Source organism: Indicator indicator, chromosome 25 (assembly GCF_027791375.1).
Source record: "Indicator indicator isolate 239-I01 chromosome 25, UM_Iind_1.1, whole genome shotgun sequence".
NCBI classification, from domain to species: Eukaryota; Metazoa; Chordata; class Aves; order Piciformes; family Indicatoridae; genus Indicator; species Indicator indicator.
Window position 1 is genome coordinate 3,255,064 of NC_072034.1, and position 19,481 is coordinate 3,274,544.

At 50.5% G+C, this 19,481-nt stretch overlaps 1 protein-coding gene across 1 annotated transcript in view; it reads left to right on the plus strand.

The window, feature by feature from the left end:
* Positions 1 to 379: 379 nt before the first annotated feature.
* Positions 380 to 19,481, plus strand: part of FRAS1 (Fraser extracellular matrix complex subunit 1) — a 148,934-nt gene continuing 129,832 nt past the window's right edge. The window contains exons 1-3 of the mRNA XM_054392216.1: positions 380 to 476; positions 748 to 779; positions 867 to 902. Coding sequence (XP_054248191.1) covers positions 380 to 476; positions 748 to 779; positions 867 to 902 — 165 coding nt within the window. The remainder of the gene's footprint in view (positions 477 to 747; positions 780 to 866; positions 903 to 19,481) is intronic.

Genomic DNA, 19,481 nt, shown 5'->3' on the forward strand with positions numbered 1-19,481 from the left:
TTGGGTTGGTTTTGATTTCCCAATCTTGTTAGGTTTTCAGTAGACACTTGTTGGAAAGGCACTGTTTGTTTCCTAGAAAATCAATGGGGGAAAAAAAAAACCAGCCCTGTCCTGCAACTTCTTCATGGGTTCATTTCCTAACCCCTTGGTTGGATTTCTTGAAGAGGAATATATCAGTGTACACCCAGTCCAGCATTTCTCTGTTCTTCCAACCAGAATGGGAGCTTCAGCTTTTCTCAAGTGGCATCACTGCCTGTACTGGGCACCAGTGAGGCCACACCTTGACTACTGGGTTCAGTTTCTCACTACAAGAAGAACATTGAGGTGCTGGAGCTGCTGCTCTGATTTGTCTGTGTCCTTGACTTTTACCTGGCAAAAAATGGGCACCAATGCTGTGATGCTTCATCAGCAGTCAGCGGAGGTGCACCAGAGATGTGCTAACCCCATCTTCAAGACCACCTGCATTATTGTGGGAGGTCTCCCCTTTTCTCTCTGCCTTGTTTGGGCCACTTTCTGAGTTCTTGAGTCTGCTTTGGCCAGAGTCCCTGACACTGCAGTCTCAAGCTTGCCCAGAGGTTGCCTTGCTGCACCTAAACTGCATTTCTGTTGTGACTGCCAAGTGCATGGCCAGAGGTGGCTGCTCAGCAGGTTCACTGGAGGTGGTGGTGGTGCTGTGGGGTTCACTGGAGATCCTGCTGCTGGTGTTGCTCACTTTTAATCTATTTCATTTTTTCTTTTGTCCCATAGGTGCCTGTGTCTACCAAGGGTTGTTGTTTGAGGTAGGTGAGCTCCAATGTGTTATTCTATGGGAAATGTTTGGGAAGCTGCTGTTGAACTCTAGCTCCTGGTTTCTGTCCCCCCTGCAGGTGGGCTGGCTGATCCTCACAGCAGGTGACAGAGCTGTGAGCCCTCAGCCTGCTGGGAAACAGCAGCAAAAGAACTATTGGCCTTGGAGAGGTCAGAACTTGATAGGAATAGCTCTGTCCTCCTGATGGAAGGGCTGCCATTGGTGGGATCCACACCAGGGGCAGCTGCTGTCTGCCCTCTTTTTCCACTTCCACTCTTCCCCATGAGAGCAGCCAGACATTGGAATCCTGTCCCAGGGGAAGCAGTGGAGTCCCCTGCACTGGCCAGTTTGAAGCCTCAGCTTGACAGGGTGCTGGGCCAGCTCATTTCAACTCCACTACCACCTATCAGATCAGATGGTCCTTGGGGTCCCTTCCAACCTGGCATTCTGTGGTTCTGGGATCTTTTGGAAGATCTGTTCCTTTTGTGCCTGTCCTGCTTCTGTGTTGTGCGAGGTAGGGTTTCTCTTATGTGTTTTAGCAACAGCCTGGCCCCATAAGGTTGCAGGCTCCTTTGCAGTGAGGCTGAGAAGGACCTTTAGACTGTCAAAGGGTGGTGGGACCTCTAGATCCCCTCACACTTTGGAGAGGAGCATGCTGGAGTTACCACAGACACTTTCATCTCCCCTGACCTGCCCTTCTTGCAGTGCATAAATATCTTTTTGAGGGGGAAGATCTAAGCTCACAAGATGTGAGAGAGTCAATTCTCCTTCGTGCTTCAGGCAGAGAAATCTCTGTGAGATCAGAGGCAAGCCTCTTGAAATCCCCCAGGAGAAGGCATGATGTTCTGCATCCTAGGAGTGGGCTGTGCAGTGCATTCTGCTTGGTGCTTTGGAGTGTGTGGCTTTGTTCAGGGCATGCAAGGTGCAGGCAGCTCTGACTTAGGAAGTGGACTCAGCCTGTCTGTCCTCTAGGTTTGTGCCACCTCAGCAGCTTAACAACTCTGGTAGGTGAAGTGGGGTTGAGTAGACCATCCTCTATCACTGAAGTCTGGCACAGTGGACCACAGCACTCTCTTAATCTGTGATCATTTCCCCTCCTTTTTAGTCTTGCATGTCAATATACATTTTGTTCTGCAGGTACCAGCAAGGGGGCTGAGCTGATCTTCAAGGTCTTATCTTTTCCTCAGCATCCTGTTTGCTCAGGTCCCTTCCTTAGCCTCTGCAAGCAGCTGATAAATCCCCATGTTCAGGCAGAGGAGATGATAATTTCTCCTATGACAGCTTCAATAAGGAGCCTCCTTGTTAAAATCAGCAAGTAGTGCTAGGTGAGGGCTGCAATGAAGTCTCTACACTTCCTATTTTCAGTGCCTTGTAGATGGTGCCAGCATGTTTTTAACCTGACTGAAGCCACTTCATGCCTCTCTAATTCATGGGCTTTTTGGGTGTATTTATAGAAGGTCTTTTTTTCAAGCACTGCAGTAGGAGTGATGAGAGCATCTGGTTAAATCCATCACATCTTGCACAGCAACCTCTGAGCAGTTATTCTCAGATGAAATAGGTTAAAAAATAACCTGGGTCATTGAGCCTTTCCCCCTCTGGAGGGTTACAGCAATATTTTAAAGGCTTTAGCTATTTAATGTCATTAGAATGCCCCAAGTGTCACCACTGAGCTTTTTTGAGATGGAAACTACCTAAGTTATCTGGGAGAGCTGGAAAAATAGAGACACCTTGCAGCTTAGTTCCAGGGAGCTCTGCCTGCAGCCTCCTGGTTTACTGCAACATCATAAAGAACGCATCTGGGGCCTTGAAGGTTCTAAAGGAGGTTTTCTTTCTGGAGGTCCTGGAGTCACCTACTTTCTGTGGTGTTCCAGAGCAAGCAAATCCACAAGTGGACTGAATCCAGCAGCTCAGTGTGGCAGGATGATGGGAAAGGATCCCAGATTTGTATAGAATCCTGGAATGGGTTGGGGTGGAAGGGACCTCCAAAGGTCGTCCAGTCCAACCCCCCTGCAGTCAGCAGGGACATCCTCCACTAGAGCAGGTGGCTCAGAGCCTTCTCCAGCCTCACCTTGAATAGCTCCAGGGGTGGGGCCTCAACTCCCTCCCTGGGCAACCTGTTGCAGTGCCTAGTTGAGAGGTGTCCCTGCCCATGGCATGGAGGTTGGAGTAGATCATCTCTGAGGTCCCTTTCAACCTGAGCCATTCTAGGAAGACCTTAACTTTCAGCTCTTGTTGATGTCAAAAATTTATGGTCAGCATCAAACTTCAGTTAAAATGTCCCAGTTTTGAGCATGCAACAAGCTCAGTTTGAATCCCCATAAACCAGAGAGGAAGCAGGTTAGGACACTTCTGAAGTGTCTTCATCTGGCATGAAGTTCTTCAGATTGACACAGGAAGATTTCACAGAATGGGAGGGGTTGGAAGGGACCTCTGGAGATCACTGAGTCCAACTCCTCTGCCAAGGCAGGGTCACCCAGGGCAGGTCACACAGGAACACATCCAGGTGGGTTGTGAAAGTCTCCAGAGAAGGAGACTCCACCACCTCTCTGGGCAGCCTGCTCCAGTGCTCTCCAGAGGTCCCTTCCATTCTGTGGCTCTGTGAACAGCAGTGACCCTTCCACTGGAAGCCTGCTGTGCCCATTCCCTCTAGGAGCTGTTTAATATGCACAGCAGAAATGCAGCCACCCCAGCACCATCAACTTCAGAGCATCCCAGCAGCATGTGGCTCTCCTCACAGCTGCTTTCAAGGCTGACAATCACTGAGCAGTGATATAAAAGCTGGAGCAGCTTCAGGTTGAGCAGTTTTGTCCCAGCTATTCTTTGTCTTCCTGAAAGCACTGAGGAATATCTTGGGCTCTGTGTGAAATTCAGCAGCAGCTGGAGAGCTGATGTCTACTGAGGAGGCTCAGAGGATGATTGATCTTGGACAGCTTGGAATCAATTAATTTTAACAAGCCTGTGCAACAAGTGTGACAGTGAGGGGAGGAGCAGGCTGGCATTTCTGATGGGAACAGGAGCTATTCAAGGAAAACAGGGAAATAGAAGGTGGTCAGGGATTGGAATAGGTTTCCCTGGGAGGTGGTGGAGTCACCATCACTGGAGGTGCTCAAGAAATGTGTGGCCATGGCACTTGGGGACATGGTTTAGTGGCTATGGTGGCGGTGGTTTGATGGTTGGACTCGATGATCTTAGAAGGTTTTTCCAACCAAAACAGTTCTATGGTTCTATGAAACCAACCTGCAAGATAATTCCACAAGAGACCACTGTCACAGAGCCACAGAAGAGTAGGGGTTGGAAGTGATCTCTGAGGATCATCACTCACAGCAGGGTCACCCAGGGCAGGTCACACAGGAACACAGCCAGGTGGGTTTGGAATCTCTCCAGAGGGGGAGACTCCACAACCTCTCTGGGCAGCCTGCTCCAGCACCACAATTTTTTGTTTCTTGTCCAACACAAAACAGGAACCACAAATTCTTTTGACTTTTTGTTTTTAATTGCTCCAGGCCTTTTGTTCTGATTTTCTCTCTCCCAAAGCTCCTGCTGCACACACCATGGAAATACCACTTCTGTAAAGAGCTGCCTGGGGATCATTAAAGCCATATTGAATTTCTTGATCATTTCAAAGACCTTTATGAGTCACCTGATGACCATGAAGGTTATGTTCCTGGAGTGTGATTACAGATTTTTGAGGAGAACATAAACCCAGTAAGATGCCCAGAACTGTGCCCCACTGGGTGATTTCTGCAGCTCTCAATTCCTCTGCTGGAGAGAGGGAAATTCAGTTTTCAACTCAGCTGTCATTTATGACCTGCACAAGACAGACAAGCACAGGCTGATTGTTCATACTTGAAGCCAGGTTTGACACAGAAAGATGCAATGAAGTCCCTTCTGGAGAAAACAGGCTCTGACTTCCAACCCAAACATCATCTTGCTGAGCTTCATACACACCTCACTGCTCCACAAAGAGCAGTGTTGGCTTCTGCTTCCATCAACAGCAGCAGAACAGAAAAGGTCTCCAGGTTTGATGAGTGTCATTCTCAGTGCTTTTGTCAGGTAACCCACTGCAGGCACAGCTCTTTTATTTCCTCATAGAATCATTAAGGTTGGAAAAGACCTCTAAGATATCAGCCTTCTACCCAACACCTCTAGACCATGTCCCCAAGTGCCATGGCCACAGGTTTCTTGAATACCTCCAGGGCTGGGGACTCTACCACCTCCCTGGGCAGCCTGGTCCAATCCCTGACCACTCTTGCAGCAAAGAAAACTTTCCTCATCTCCAGCCTAAACCTCCCCTGGTGCAGCTTGAGGCAATTGCCTCTTGTCCTGTTGCTAGTTACTTGGGAGAAGAAGCCAGCACCAGCCTCACTGCAAGCTCCTTTCAGAGCTGTGGAGAGCAATGAGGTCTCCCCTCAGCCTCCTCTTCCCCAGCTCCAGTTCCCTCAGCTCCTCCCCAGCCCTATTCTCCAGACCCTTCCCCAGCTTGGTTGCCTTTCTCAGGACATGCTCCAGCACCTCAAGGTCTTACACTTTTTTGTCAGCAGTGGGACACTGCTTCCAGCTCCCAGGCTGCTGCCTCTGCTCCCAACCCCTGAACAGGGAAGTTTTCAGGGCAAGGCCCAGCTGAGGCACCCAACCCCAGCATGAAAATGGTTTGTTGGCCAGCTTCAGCCCAGGGGGAAAGTACTTTTGAGGCAGGACCCCAGGTGATGTAAACTGTCACCTTTCTATAGCTGCACTACTTTTTGCTGCCCACAGGTCTCCACATTTAAGCATTTTTAAAGCATTGGAAGTTTTTTCCTCTGGCCAAACCTGATTTCTATAAGTAAGCATCACAACCCCTACTCTAAAGAGAAAATGCAAATGACAAACCTGATGGAGGCTGTGATAGGGTTGAGGAGAGGGAAGGAATGAGGAAGTGATCTAGCAAAGGAAAAAGGATCTTTTTTTCATGCTGAGAACTCAAAAAGGGAGAAGTCAGTGACAAATGACAAGATGCTGTTTCCTAAAGAAGGCTGCTTCAGCTGCAGGCACAGGGCTGGAAGGCAGAGTGACTTGTGGAATGGGTAAGCACTGGGTAATTGTTGTGGGGAATGAAGCCATGAGAAACCCAACATCTCCTGCCAAGGCTCTGGCCAGGAGCTCCTCTAACTGGGTGATTAAATGTTAATCATCTACCTCAGTCAGTGTTCATGGCTGAGCAGCTACCAGCCAGGAGGAGCAGTGGAATGGAAAATGTGGAACAGGGCAGCTCTTGTAAAGACCCTGATCGCCAAATAAAGCTGGTGCCAGGTGCCCTCCCACAGCACAGGCAAGATTAGAGCCCAAGCCTTTCACCAGCCAGGACACAGAATGGAGAGGAGAGATCTGTGGTGACAGGACAAGGGACAATGGTTTCAAACTGGAGCAGAGTACAGTTAGGTTGGACATGAGTCCAAGGGAGGGCTACAGGCATGAAGGGACTGGAGCACTGCCTTATGAGGAAAGGCTGAGAGGCCTGGGGCTGCTTAGACTGGAGAGGAGAAGACTGAGAGGGGATCTGATCAATGTCTATAAACATCTGAGGGTTGGGGGTCAGTAAGGAAGGGACAGGGACAGGCTCTGCTCACTTGCACCCTGTGACAGGACAAGGAGCAATGGATAGAAACTCCAGCACAGGAGGTTCCACCTCAACATGAGGAGGAACTTCTTCACTGTGAGGCTCACAGAGCACTGGAGCAGGCTGCCCAGAGGGGTTGTGGACTCTCCTTCTCTGGAGACTTTCCAGCCCTGTCTGGATGTGTTCCTGTGTGACCTGTGCTGGATTCTATGGTCCTGCTCTGGCAGGGGGCTTGGATCTCCAGAGCTCCCTTCCAACCCCTAACATCCTGTGAGCCTGTGATCAGGAACAAGTTCTGCACCACAGGGGTGGTGGAACACTGCAACAGGTTGCCCAGGGAGGGAGTTGAGGCCCCATCCCTGGAGATGTTCAAGGTGAGGCTGGAGAAGGCTGTGAGCAACCTGCTCTAGTGGAGGATGTCCCTGCTGAGCGCAGGGGGGTTGGACTGAGTGAGCTTTGGAGGTCCCTTCCAACCCAAGCCATTCTGTGACTCTGTGCTGCTGTAAGCTAGAGCTGTGTGCATGTTATAAATGCAGAGCTTTGTTCCCTGCTGGAGCTGAGGATGTACCCCCAGGCTAAGCAGAAACATTTTAATCACATTATTTAGAAAAGCAAAAACATTTGGAGTGTTTGAGAGTTGGCAGCAAAGCCTTCAACTGAAATCTGCAGTTCTGATCTCATCTTTTTTTCCAGTAGAGTTTTGTTCCCCTTCTAAAGAAGTTGAAGTGAAGCTCATTTTCCATTGCTAATTTGAAGCATTCCCCAACCTGAAGTGCTCTGCACCTGCTAACATTTATTTCTAGCAGTCACTAAATTTATTCAGAATAGAAACTACCTTGAGTGGAAGACTTAAAATTCAGGGGGGAAAAAAACCCCAACACAACAACCTTTTCTATTTATTATGTTTCCTCTTTCATTTCTGACTCAGCACAAATGGAAAGAGAAATCTGATTTTTAAAAGCATCAAATCAGGCTTGCTTTCAGCTGCTGGCAGTAAAATGTAGGCAGAGCACTGCAAGATGTTATCAGGTTGATCAGGAGATTTAAAGGGATGCTGCTAGGTTGAGCAAGGATCTGTTGTAGTCACAGCACAGCATCGACTCCAACTTAACCTATGGCAGGCCAAGGAGGAATGGTTTGAAGCTGAGGGAGAGCAGGGTCAGACTGGAGCTGAGGAAGAAGCTCTTCAGCATGAGGGTGGTGAGACTCTGGAACAGGCTGCCCAGGGAGCTGCCTCCTCCCTGGGGGTGTTCAAGGCCAGGTTGGATAAGACCTTGAGCAACCAATCCTGGTTGAGTGGTGCCCATGGTAGGGATGTTGGAGTAGATGATCTCTGAGTTCCCTTCCAACCTGAGCCATTCTGTGACTAAAAACATTCCCTCAAGAAAAGCTGCTTGGCTTGTTTGGTGCTTTATAGCATTAAAAAAAAAAAAAAAAAAAAAAAAAAAAGCCCCATGTGTGTCTCAGGAAACTTCCAAAGGGATCTGAACTTCCAGTCCAGAAATTCATCTTTCCAGACAGCAGCAGCAGCTGTTGCAGCAGACAGCATCCATGCTTTAGCACAGCCAAACCCAGAATGTCCTGGAGACTGCCCAGCTGGGCTTGCCCTTCCTTAGTGCAGTGCCTACCAGCCATGAAGTGTCATTTGTCAAGTCACACTTTCAGTCCAGCCTGCTCCCCCCTCCATGCACAGCCCCCAGAGCTGAAAACTCTGCTTGGCACAAGCCAGCTGGCAGGGAGATGCAGGCATGGACTTGATCAATACCTCCCACATGCATTTGCGTTCCCTGTGGTATGAATGTCTCCTCATCCCCACCTCCACTGCCCTCCAGCTAAGGGGAAAAAAAGAAAAGGCATAGTAATTGAGTATTTTCTCTTTGTGAGGGAAAGGAGTGGCTGCAGTGCTTGTGTGGATCTGAAACCTCCCTCAGAGGTGAGGACAGAGGGAGAAACACAAACCTGCTCAGCACAGCTGGCAGTCAGAGAAGGGTTTGTCCTCACAGGAGACACTTGACCAGAAGCTGACCTGTGCTGTAAGTCAGGCAGGCAGGGTGCAGAACTTTTGTGGTGTTAGCAATTCCAGCAGCCCTGCAGTGCTTTGCATTCTCCACTCTTCAACCTTCCCTTTCTGCACCAAGGGTTTTCCAAGTGCCTTCAGAGTGTGGGTGTGCAGCAGGAGTGGGACAGGCAAATGTCATAAGGCAAGACTTGCAGCAAACAGCCTTCCTACAGCAACCCAGTAACAGCTCACCTGCAGCCACTGGGGCAGAAACACTGAGAAAAGCCCAGGATCACACCCCAGAATCACTGCATGCTAGGGGTTGGAAGGTACCTCTGGAGATCATCCAGGCCATCCCCCTGCCAAGGCAGGGTCACCCAGAGAAGGTCACACAGGAACACAGCCAGGTGGGTTTGGAATGTCTCCAGAGATGGAGGCTCCACCACCTCTCTGGGCAGCCTGCTCCAGGGCTCCAGCACCCTGAAATTAAAGAAGTTCTTCTTGGAGGAACTTTTGATGGTCAGGTTTGTGCCAGTTTCCCCTTGTCCTGTCACTGGGCACCACTGAACCAAGCCGGGTCCCATCCTCTTGCCACCCACCCTTGAAGTATTGATCAGCATTGATGAGATCCCCCTCAGCCTGTTCTTTTCCAGGCTAAACAGCCTCAGTGTCTCAGTCTTTCCTCATGAGAGATGTTCCCCTCAGCATCTCTGTAGCCCTAACATAACAGAAAACACTGAAGCAAAGCTACATCTCTAGCCATAGTTGAAGACAAAAGGTTTCTGGGGATTTCTGTGGGAGGCTGTCAGCAGCTCTGGTAGTGCCACAGGCACATTGTGATGCTGCACTCCAGGTGAGCTTGCAGTGCTTGGCCCAGTGCCTTCTTGTCATTCAGAAAACCTCTCTTTTCAGTGAGGAAATAACTTGTAAGCAAACACACCCAGAAGGCTCAGTCTCCCCTGGAACAGGTTCTACTGAGCTGACATCCTCAGCTTGCCTGTGTGGCCTGCCCCTGGCATTTCCACACTGAACATGTTCTGCTACGTGCAGCTTTCCAGCCTGCCACACAAAATTCTCTGCTCCCCTCTGGCAGCACCACCAGAGAGGGATCCCCCAGCCCAGTTCTGCTGGCACATCCCTCCCTGCTCTCCTGTGTCAGGGCCCCAGATTGTAAAACTGATTAACCCTTGATGAAGGCAGCAGCAGAGGAGCCCAGCCAGGGGAGCTCCAGGCCGAGGTCCAACGTTGCTGCACACAGCAGTGCACAGCCCAGCTCAGCTCAGCTTCCCTTCAGCTGTGCTGCAGGAGTTGTGAGCAGGGCTGTGTCCTGCTGTCCCCTTCTGAGCACAGCCCAGCACACAAGGGAGCACCTCAGAAAATCACAGAATGGGTTGGGTTGGAAGGGACCTCCAAGGGTCATCCAGTCCAACCCCCCTGCAGTCAGCAGGGACATCCTCCACCAGCCCAGGTTGCTCAAGGCCTCATCCAGCCTGGCTTTGAACACCTCCAGGGAGGTGATGTCCACAACCTCCCTGAGCAACCTGTTCCTGTGTTTCTCCACCCTCACTGTCAAGAATTTCTTCCTAGTCTCCAGCCTAAATCTGCCCTCCTCAAGCTCAAAGCCAGTACTCCTCCTCCTGTCACTCCAAGTCCTTGTCAAAAGTCCCTCTCCAGCTCTCCTGTAGTCCCTTCCAGGTACTGGCAGGTGGCTCTAAGGTCTCCCTGGGGCCTTCTTTTCTCCAGGCTGAACAGCCCCAACTCTCTCAGCCTGTCTCCATAGTGGAGGTTTTCCAGCCCTCTGATCATCTTCATGGTGTCCTCTGGACCCATTCCAACAGTTTGATGTCCTCCTTGTGTTGGTGGCACCATGGCTGGACACAGTGCTGCAGGTGAGGTCTCAGGAGAGCAGAGCAGAAGGGCAGAATCACCTCCCTGTTGTGCTGGCCATGCTGCTTTTGATGCAGCCCAGGACATGGCTGCCTTCTGGGCTGCAAGCACAAGCAAGTCCAGGGGATGACTTCTGGTGTTCACTCTCCAAGCAGTATGGATGTGAACTATTTTTGCTACAGCCCTGACCCTTGGCTGCAAGATGATGAGGAAGCAAGACAGCTATGATTTGTTGCCATTCATGCCTGGAAAGCTCCCTGAGACAGTGCTGACAGCAGCATCTGTCTGGAGTGACAGAGCAGGGTTGTGTGAGGATTGCTGGGCAGGTCAGAAGGGTGAGAAACATCCACCCTGTGCTGGCATGGAGAGCACCAAAGCTGGGGAGGGGTCTGGAGCACAGCCCTGTGAGGAGAGGCTGAGGGAGCTGGGGGTGTTTAGCCTGGAGAAGAGGAGGCTCAGGGGTGACCTCATTGCTGTCTACAACTACCTGAAGGGAGGTTGTAGCCAGGAGGGGGTTGGTCTCTTCTCCCAGGCAACCAGCAGCAGAACAAGAGGACACAGTCTCAAGCTGTGCAGGGGGAAGTTTAGGCTTGAGCTTAGAAAGAAGTTCTTCCCAGAAGGAGAGATTGCCTATTGGGATGGGCTGCCCAGGGAGGTGGTGGGATCAGTGTCCCTGGAGGTGTTTAAGAAGAGACTGGATGAGGCACATGGTGCCATGGTCTGGTTGATTAGATAGGGTTGGGTGGTTGTTTGCACTTGGTGATCTTGGAGGTCTCTTCCACCCTGGCTGATTCTGTGACTCTGATCCCCATCTCTGGATAGCAGTGCTGGAGCAATTGTAGCCTTGCCAGTTTGCAGGGAACCTGGGAGTGAGGCCAGAGTCACTTACAGAAATGTGATCAGCACTTTGCTATTTGGGGAGCCCACATTCCTCCTCTCCAGCTCTAGAAGGCTGGCTCCTCAGCTACTGTAGAGGGCTTCAGCTGCTTGGATGTCAGTGGAGCTGGGCATCTTCCCAGCTGAACACTTGACCCTGATGCTGGCAGTCAGCCCTCAAGCCACTGAGCTGATTTAATACACAAAGCAAAGCTGCAAAGTGGCAACTGGCTCCCCACTTGGTGTTTTCCAAAGAGGGAATGGGTTTGGTGGGGTTTATTTTGTCAGAGATTTGCAGCAAGCCCAACCACTGCTCTGCATCTTGTTCTTACCTCATCACTACTCAAGGTGTCCCCAAGGTTGAGGTTAAGGCAGACGCAGCAACATCAGCACTGGTTTTAGGTGAGGGGCATTGGGGAGTGTGTGTAGATGGAAAGTTGTGAGCTGGATTCCCTCAAGAGGTGCTTCTGGAGTTACCTCACTGCTTTTTTAAGTATCTTTAGTGAGCTACTGGTGTGTGTTGAGCCCTGAGTTACTCCATACTCTGCACACTCTGGAGAGGAAAAGGCTCTGGAGAGACCTTCTAGCAGATTTCCAGTAGCTGAAGGAGGCTACAAGAAAGCTGGGGAGGGACTCTTGACAAGGGCTTGGAGTGACAGGATGAGGGGCAGTGGATTGAAGCTGGAAGAGGGGAGATTGAGACTGGAGATTAGGAAGAAATTCTTGACAGTGAGGGTGCTGAGACACTGGCACAGGTTGCCCAGGGAGGCTGTGGATGTCCCCTCCCTGGAGGTGTTCAAGGTCAGGTTGGATGAGGCCTTGAGCAAGCTGTGCTGGTGGGAGGTGTCCCTGCCCAAGGCAGGGGGTTGGGACTGGATGATCTTTAAGCTCCCTTCCAACCCAGCCCATTCCCTGATTAGCAGTGGAGGTGCTGGTGTGTGCTGGGCAGTGTGCTCTGGCATCCAGCCTGGAGTTGAGGACCCCTTGGAGGAATGGTGTTGGGTGGTTTGTTGGACCCTCCCTTTGCCCACCCTGGTGCCCTGATGCTGGGTACAGCCCACGTGCTGCTGGGGTCCCTGTGGCTGTGGCAGCAAGGGCTGTGTCTGGAGCTCTGCTCCTCTTTCTGCAGCACTTTCCCTGGGGTTACTGCAAGGAAACCTCCTTGCCAGGCACTCTGAGTGTTGGAAATCCATCCCTGCTTTGCCTCTGGCTTCCCTGGGAACAGCTCCTGGCTCTGCTTTGTGCTCCTCTCAGTTTCCTGGCCCAGCAGTTGCTGTGACTGCTGAGAAGTCAACTGAAGTCTTTCTGTGGTGGTTTCTTTTTCTCTTGGCTCAGTGTGGTGGCTGGGAAGGTGACGATCCCCTCGTGTCTGAAGGAATTAGATGCTGGGGTTTCAGCATCCAAAGAAGCTGCATCTGGCTCCTCTCCCCTTCATTTCCCCTTTCTCTTAATCACCATTTTGTACAGAATTCCAGAGGGTTTCCTGAGGAGCTCTTGGCCTCCTTGTGTTCCAATTGCTGGTTTATTGACTACCTGCTCCATATGGTGACCTTGAGATGAAGGCAGTGCAGCTTAACTGGTGTGCTGGAGTCCTTTGTTCTCCTTAAAACACAGGGGACAGTACAAACCTATCAGTGACAAGGCTTTTGTAGAGGGAAGTTCCTGGGATCTTTCCCTTCTCCCATTCTCTTTCTCCTGGTGTTTTCCTGGGCCTTTTATTACCTGCATAAATAAAAGTTCCTGTAGGCTCCCTGCTTTTCTGCACAGCACCTTTAAAGAGCTACATTTGCAGGAGCCTGTCTGCAATGTTAGCAGCTCACAGAGTCCCAGCATGGTGGGGGTTGGAAGGGACCTCTGGAGATCATCCAGTCCAGCTTCCTCACCAGAGCCTGAAGGGTCACCCGGAGCAGGTTGCACAGAATCACAATGTCCAGGTGGGCTTTGAATCACTCCAGAGATGGAGATTCCACCACCTCTCTGGGCAGCCTGCTCCAGGGCTCCATCACCTTTAAATTAAAGACATTCCTCCTCATGCTTAGATGGAACTTCTGATGGTCAAGTTTGTGCCCATTACCCCCTGTCCTGTCACTGGGCACCACTGAACAAAGCCTGGTGCCATCCTCCTGCCACCCACCTTGAAGTATTGATCAGCATTGATGAGACTTCCCCTCAGGCTGCTCTTCTCCAGGCTAAAAAGCTCGAGTCCCTCAGCCTTTCTTCATAAGACATGTTCCAGCCCCCTCAGCATCTTCACAGCCCTTTGCTCTACTCTCTCAAGCAGATCCTTGCCCTTCTTGAGCTGGACACAGTTGTTGTATCAGATGCTGGAGATTAGGAACAATTTCTTTGCTGCAAGAGTGGTCAGGGATTGGAACAGGCTGCCCAGGGAGGTGGTGAGGTCCCCATCCATGGAAGTGTTCAAGAAACCTGTGGATGTGGCACTTGGGGCCATGGTTTAGTGGCCATGGTGGTGTTGGGTTGCTGGTTGGACTGGATGAGCTTAGAGGACTTTTCCAACTCAAACAGTTCTATGATTCTATGAAATTGTCCTCCATGGGGAGGATAAATCATAGAATGGTTTGGGGTGGAAGGGACCTCCGAAGGTCATCTAGTCCAAGCCCCTCTGCAGCAAGCAGGGACATCCTCCACTAGGTCAGATGAACCTGAGTCCTGAGCACTTAGGTCCTGACCCCTGCTCTGCAGATGTGAAGGAGACTCCAAGGCTTCTCCTCCTCCAGTCTCCCAAGTGTGGCTCCCAGCTGGGCGGCTCTGCTGTGATCTCCAGCCAGGGCACAGGGATACCCACAGCAGCTGTCTTGCAGGGGTAAAGCTCATACCCTGAAGCTCTGAACTCTTAGAAGCAGGTATGGACATCACCTGCCAGGTTTGTTGAGAACACCAGCACCCCCCCAGCTTGGAAGCTGATCAAGAAGAAGGCAGCTGATTGTATCTTGGTGTGCCCTGAGCTTTACTGGAGATTTGTTTGCTGCCAGCTGTTTTGCTCAGCTTATTTCGTCCCTGTAGTTTTGTGTGCCCTGAGGTTTAAATGGAGATTTGGTTGCTGCCAGCTGTTTGCTGTTTTGCTGAGCTGATTTCTGTGTGCACAGAAGCTGAAATGGGACTGTTGGTAAACACAGGATTTTGACATTAACAAAAGCCCCCAAACAAACCTCAGCAGAGTTCAGCAGCCCAAACAAAAGAGCTTGTGCAGAAAAGGTTTTGTTTGGTTTCCAAAATGCTTTTTGTTTGTAAGTCTTTGGTTCAGGGTTTAGCCCAGCTCTGCTGAATGTGTTCCCTGTGCTGGGGCTGGAGGTGAAGGTGCTCTAGAGAGAAGCAAAGACTTCTGCTGTCACCTTGGCTCTGTCACTGACACCCTCAGCAAAGTCCCTGTTCCTCTGCCAGCCTTTCTTTTTTTTTAGTCTCAGCTTGAGGTTATCTCTGCAGTCCTCCTATCAGCTGGCACTTGCTGTTTGTGCAGAGCACTTGGGCTGGGGAGACCCTGAGCTTGTCAGGGCCTCCCAAACTGTGACACACACACGCAAGAGTTACCAGTAAAAGCTGGGTGGCAGCACAGTCAGCAGAGGTGCTTCAGTTTGTTGGTCTCACTTGGAATGTTTTGTCAGACCTGAGGTCTTCTTGCACCTTTCTTTTACCTCTGTCTTCATTTGGTCTTCTTTCTCAGTCTCTTCTTGTACCCCCTTTGAAGCTTTTGCTTTTGCTTCTGTCCCTCTGTGACAGGCTTGACCAAAGTACTGCTCTGGCAAAGCCCCAGAGATGTCTGTCAGTGTTTCAGGGTCCTGCTGTGGCCTCAGAGAACAGAAGGCTCCAGGGATACCTTAGAGCAGCCTGCCAGTGCCTGAAGGGGGCTGCAAGAAGGCTGCAGAGGGACTGTGTGCAAAGCCCTGCAGGGACAGGACAAGGGGCAATGGCTTGAATTGAGAGAAAAGCAGATTGAGATTGGATGTGAGGAACAAGTTCTGCACCATGAGGATGTGGGTACACTGCAACAGGTTGCACAGGAAGGGAGTTGAGTCTCCATCTCTGGAGATCTTCAAGGTGAGGCTGGAGAAGGCTGTGAGCAACCTGCTCTAGTGGAGGATGTCCCTGCTGACTGCAGGGGGGTTGGACTGGGTGAGCTTTGGAGGTCCCTTCCAACCCAAGCCATTCTGTGATTAAGGAATCCAAATACGCTGCTGCAGAAGGGTGTCTGTGAACATGGCCTGGAGAAGTCTGTCCATAAAATCCAGGAGAAGGCAGAGTTTTAGTTATTTTAACTTGTGAGCTCTAAGTGCTTTGTTGCTGCCTTGGCAGAGGGCTGCCTGATGGGTATTTGAGGAGGAACAGCAGGGAGGCTGCAGGCAGGCTGGAAGGTGTGCAGAGCATGGCCAGAGGCAAGGTAATGCATTTAGGAAGAGCCAGCAGGGACCATGCTGATCTGATGGGGATTTTATTTTATTTTATAAATTAAACTCTTCTGTCCCTAAAAAAAAAAAAAAAGGCTCAGGCAGCAAATGAAAGGTAGCTAAATTCAGCTGAGGAATTAAAGAGCTTTTTCCTGTGAAGATAGGGAATCATTGGAACAATTTCCTGAGGTGTGCTAGGAATTGTTCTGGATCACTGGAAATCTTTGAATCATTCTTGGCTTCCTTTTTTTTTTTTTTTTTCTCCTTGAAGTTATGCTGTGCTTAAATTGCAGCTTTTGGAGCAGAATCAGGAATTCATTTCTTCACAGAATTCAACTAGCACAGGGGCTGCTGGTGTTGAAAACCAAGCAAGCTCCATTTCAGGATGGAAGTCCCTCAAAGCACAGCAGCACACACACAGTGTCAGGAAGGGGCAGTGTTCATCTCGCCTACTTTTTAATGTCACACTGAAGAGGAGGCTGAAGTGACAGAATTTGATGTCTTCACTGATACTCCTGTGTGTAAGTTAGGAGAAGATAAACCCCAGATCTGTTGCAACATCCAGCTCTGGAGCCTTCAGCATGAGAGGTACATGGAGCTGGTCCAGAGAAGGCCAGGAGAATGATCCAAGGGCTGGAGCACCTCTGCTGTGAGGCCAGGCTGAGGGAGTTGGGGTTGTTCAGCTTGGAGAAGAGAAGGCTGCGGGGAGAAGGCCTTTCAGTGTTTAAAGGGGCTGGTCAGAAAGCTGGGGACAGACTTTTGAGCAGGGTCTGTTGTGACAGGACAACAGGGTGATGGTTTGCACTCAAAGAGGGAAATTCAGACTGGAGAGAAGGAAAAGATTTTTTTTACACTGAGGGTGGTGAGACCCTGGCCCAGGTTGCTCAGAGAGGTGGGAGATGCCCCATCCTTGGAACCATTGCAGGTCAGGCTGTTTGGGGCTGTGAGCAACCTGCTGTAGTTGCAGATGTCCCTGCTGACTGCAGGGGGGTTGGACAAGATGACCTTTAAAGGTCCCTTCCAAGCCAAACCATTCCATGATTCTGTGATGCTATGGTTGAAGGCTGTGTCTTGACTGCAGCTAAGTCTTGCTGAAGAAGTCCTGTGCAAAATAGGATCCTGAGCAACCTGCTCTAGTTGAAGGTGTCCCTGCTGAGTGCAGGGGGGATGGACAAGATGCCCTTTGAAGACCCCTTCCAACCCAATGCAATCTGGGTGAAAACACACAGAAAAGATCTGCAACCGTGGATGGTCAAATCATTTGTGTGCCTCCTTAGTCCTTCCTCTGGGAAAAGGGAAGGAAAAGAGGGGCAGGACTCCTTCCTGCCTGCCTTAACTGGCAATATCCAGCTTGTTTACAACCTTTTCCTGTGGGTCATGTTCTCCACTGACTGCTGGGACTGGCCAGCTGAATGCAGAGGAATGATGATGGCATAAAACTGCCTGGAGCTGGGAATTATGGAGGGTGGAAGCTTGTAGTGCATTAGAAACACAGCTTGCAGTAACAAGCTGTGCAGTGTTCCAGCTCCTGGGAGGATTAATTACAGATGGTAGCTGTGACAGCTAAATCAAGGACCTCTCATCTTATGTAAACTTCATTAACCAAATCTAGGAGAGCTGGGCTGGGCTGGTGAGGGGAGGAAAGGAAAAGACTCTGTAGGAAGTTAAAAAAACAACCCCACAACCTAAATCCACTGAAAAAAATTCTTGAATGGGAGAATTTTAAACCACACATTTTTAACCATAAGCCTTGGTAGCCTGAATGAAGGACAACCTGCAGCTGGTGCCTGCTGAATTCCTCAGAGCCAGCAAGTCCTCTTTTATCTGTTGTGCTCAATCCTTCCTGATAGCCTGCAGCCACCTATATTTGATCAGTTCCTGCTTCTTGGTGGAGATTCACAGATTGCATCAGGTTGGAAGGGAGCCTCAAAGGTCATCTTGTCCAGGTGCCCTGGAGTGAGCAGGGACACCTCCAACTAGAGCAGAGCATGGCAAGCCTGATCTTGAATGTCTGCAGGGATGATCTGAGATGAGAGCTCAGAGGAAAAAGCAGAGTGTGTCCAGAGAAGGGCAACCAAGCTGGGGAAGGGTCTGGAGAACAGGGCTGGGGAGGAGCAGCTGAGGGAGCTGGGGGTGTTCAGCCTGGAGGAGAGGAGGCTGAGGGGAGACCTCATTGATCTCTACAGCTCCCTGAAAGGAGGCTGCAGTGAGCTGGGGGTTGGTCTCTTCCCTGTGGTATCAGGTGACAGAAGGAGATGCAATGGCCTCAAGCTGCAGCAGCAGAGGTGTAGGCTGGATATGAGGAACAATTTCTTTGCTGCAAGAGTGGTCAGGGATTGGAAGAGGCTGCCCAGGGAGGTGGTGGAGTCCCCAGCCCTGGAGGTGTTCAAGAAATGTGTGGCCATGGCACTTGGGGCCAGGGTTTGGTGGCCATGGTGGTGTTGGGTTGCTGGTTGGACTCAATAACCCTGGAGATCTTTTCCAACCCAAACAATTCTATGATTCTAGGATCAACTTCGTTGTTGATGTTAAGGTTGATTAAGATTGAGGTGTGAGTTCATGTTTTACTCTGAAAGTGAAGCCTTCCTGTATGCTGATAGCAGAAGAGATATTTTCTGACTCAAAGGAAAACCCAGCAGATGCAAGTTTGCCATCTGAGGCTGAAGCCCTTGGAAAAAGTCCCTCTCCAATAAATCCATCTTCACTCTGGCTACAGCTCAGGACCATTCCAAGTCATTTGTAATTGAAGAGAGTGAGGGAGAGAAGGGACAGGCATTGCTTGGTCCATGTCCTTCCTGTGTTGAGGTCTCCAGAGCTGTTCACAGCACTCCAGGTGAGGTCTCACCAGAGCAGAGTGGCAGAATCCCCTCTCTTGACCTGCTGGCCACACTGCTTTTGATGCAGCTCAGGTTGCCATTGACCTTCTGGTCCTAATCTCCAACCTAACCCTCCCCTGGCACAGTTTCAGGCCATTGCCTCTCATTCTATCACCTGACACCAAGGAGAAGAGACCAAGCCCCCACCTCTCTCCAACCTTTGTGTCTGACCTGCTTGCTAAACACCATCACTAGAAGTCCCAGCTTAGTCATGGTTGTTGTGTAGCTGCTAAGTGATGTTCAGCCAGGTTGTGTTTGGCTCCTGTCTGCTGTCAGCTCAGCAGATTTTCCATCCTTGCCTGAGTTTTGTGAAGCTGTGCTTCAGTCTCAGCCCTCCTGCATAATTTATTTTGTGACTGGGGAAATTTTCTCTCTGTATGTGTGACTGCTGGATTAAAAAAGGCCCTGCACTGTAGTGGCTGGAAAGAGCTGAGGGTTTAAGAGCTGTAACAACTGGCAAGGAAATGAAGCCTTCCACAGCTGTCAGCCTGAAAGCAAAAGAGATGCCCTGGAGCAGGCTTTTTGGTATTCAGGACTTCAGAGCTCCTTGTCTCCTACCTGATCCAGCACCTAGCTGTGCATTTGGCTTTCTGCTCTCTTTCCAGACTTCCTGCTGTTAGGAATTTATGAACTAGAGATGGGCACGATGCAGACTGCTTAGCACCATGCAAAGGAAGAGTTGCACCTCCAGCAGAAGGCCCTGGGAGGCCAGGTGGACAAGTCCAGCAGGAGCCAGCAGTGTGCTCTCATGGTCAAGCAGGCCAATGGTGCCCTGGGATGTGTTAAGAGGAGTGTTGGCAGTAGGCCAAGGGAGGTTCTCCTCCCCCTCCACTCTGCCCTAGTGAGGCCACCTCTGCAGCATTGTGTCCAGCTTGGGGCTCCCTGGTCCACCTTCCCCTTGCTGTAGCTTGGAGTCCTCTGTAGCATTGCCACTTGTGCTTGCTCAGGGAAGAGATGTTCCAAGAAGAGCATTTCCTTGTTCTGATGTGAATTATTCACCAGAGCTGCAGAGCTGCTTCTACCTTTTTGTTCTTGTATCAACAGCCTCATCTCAGGG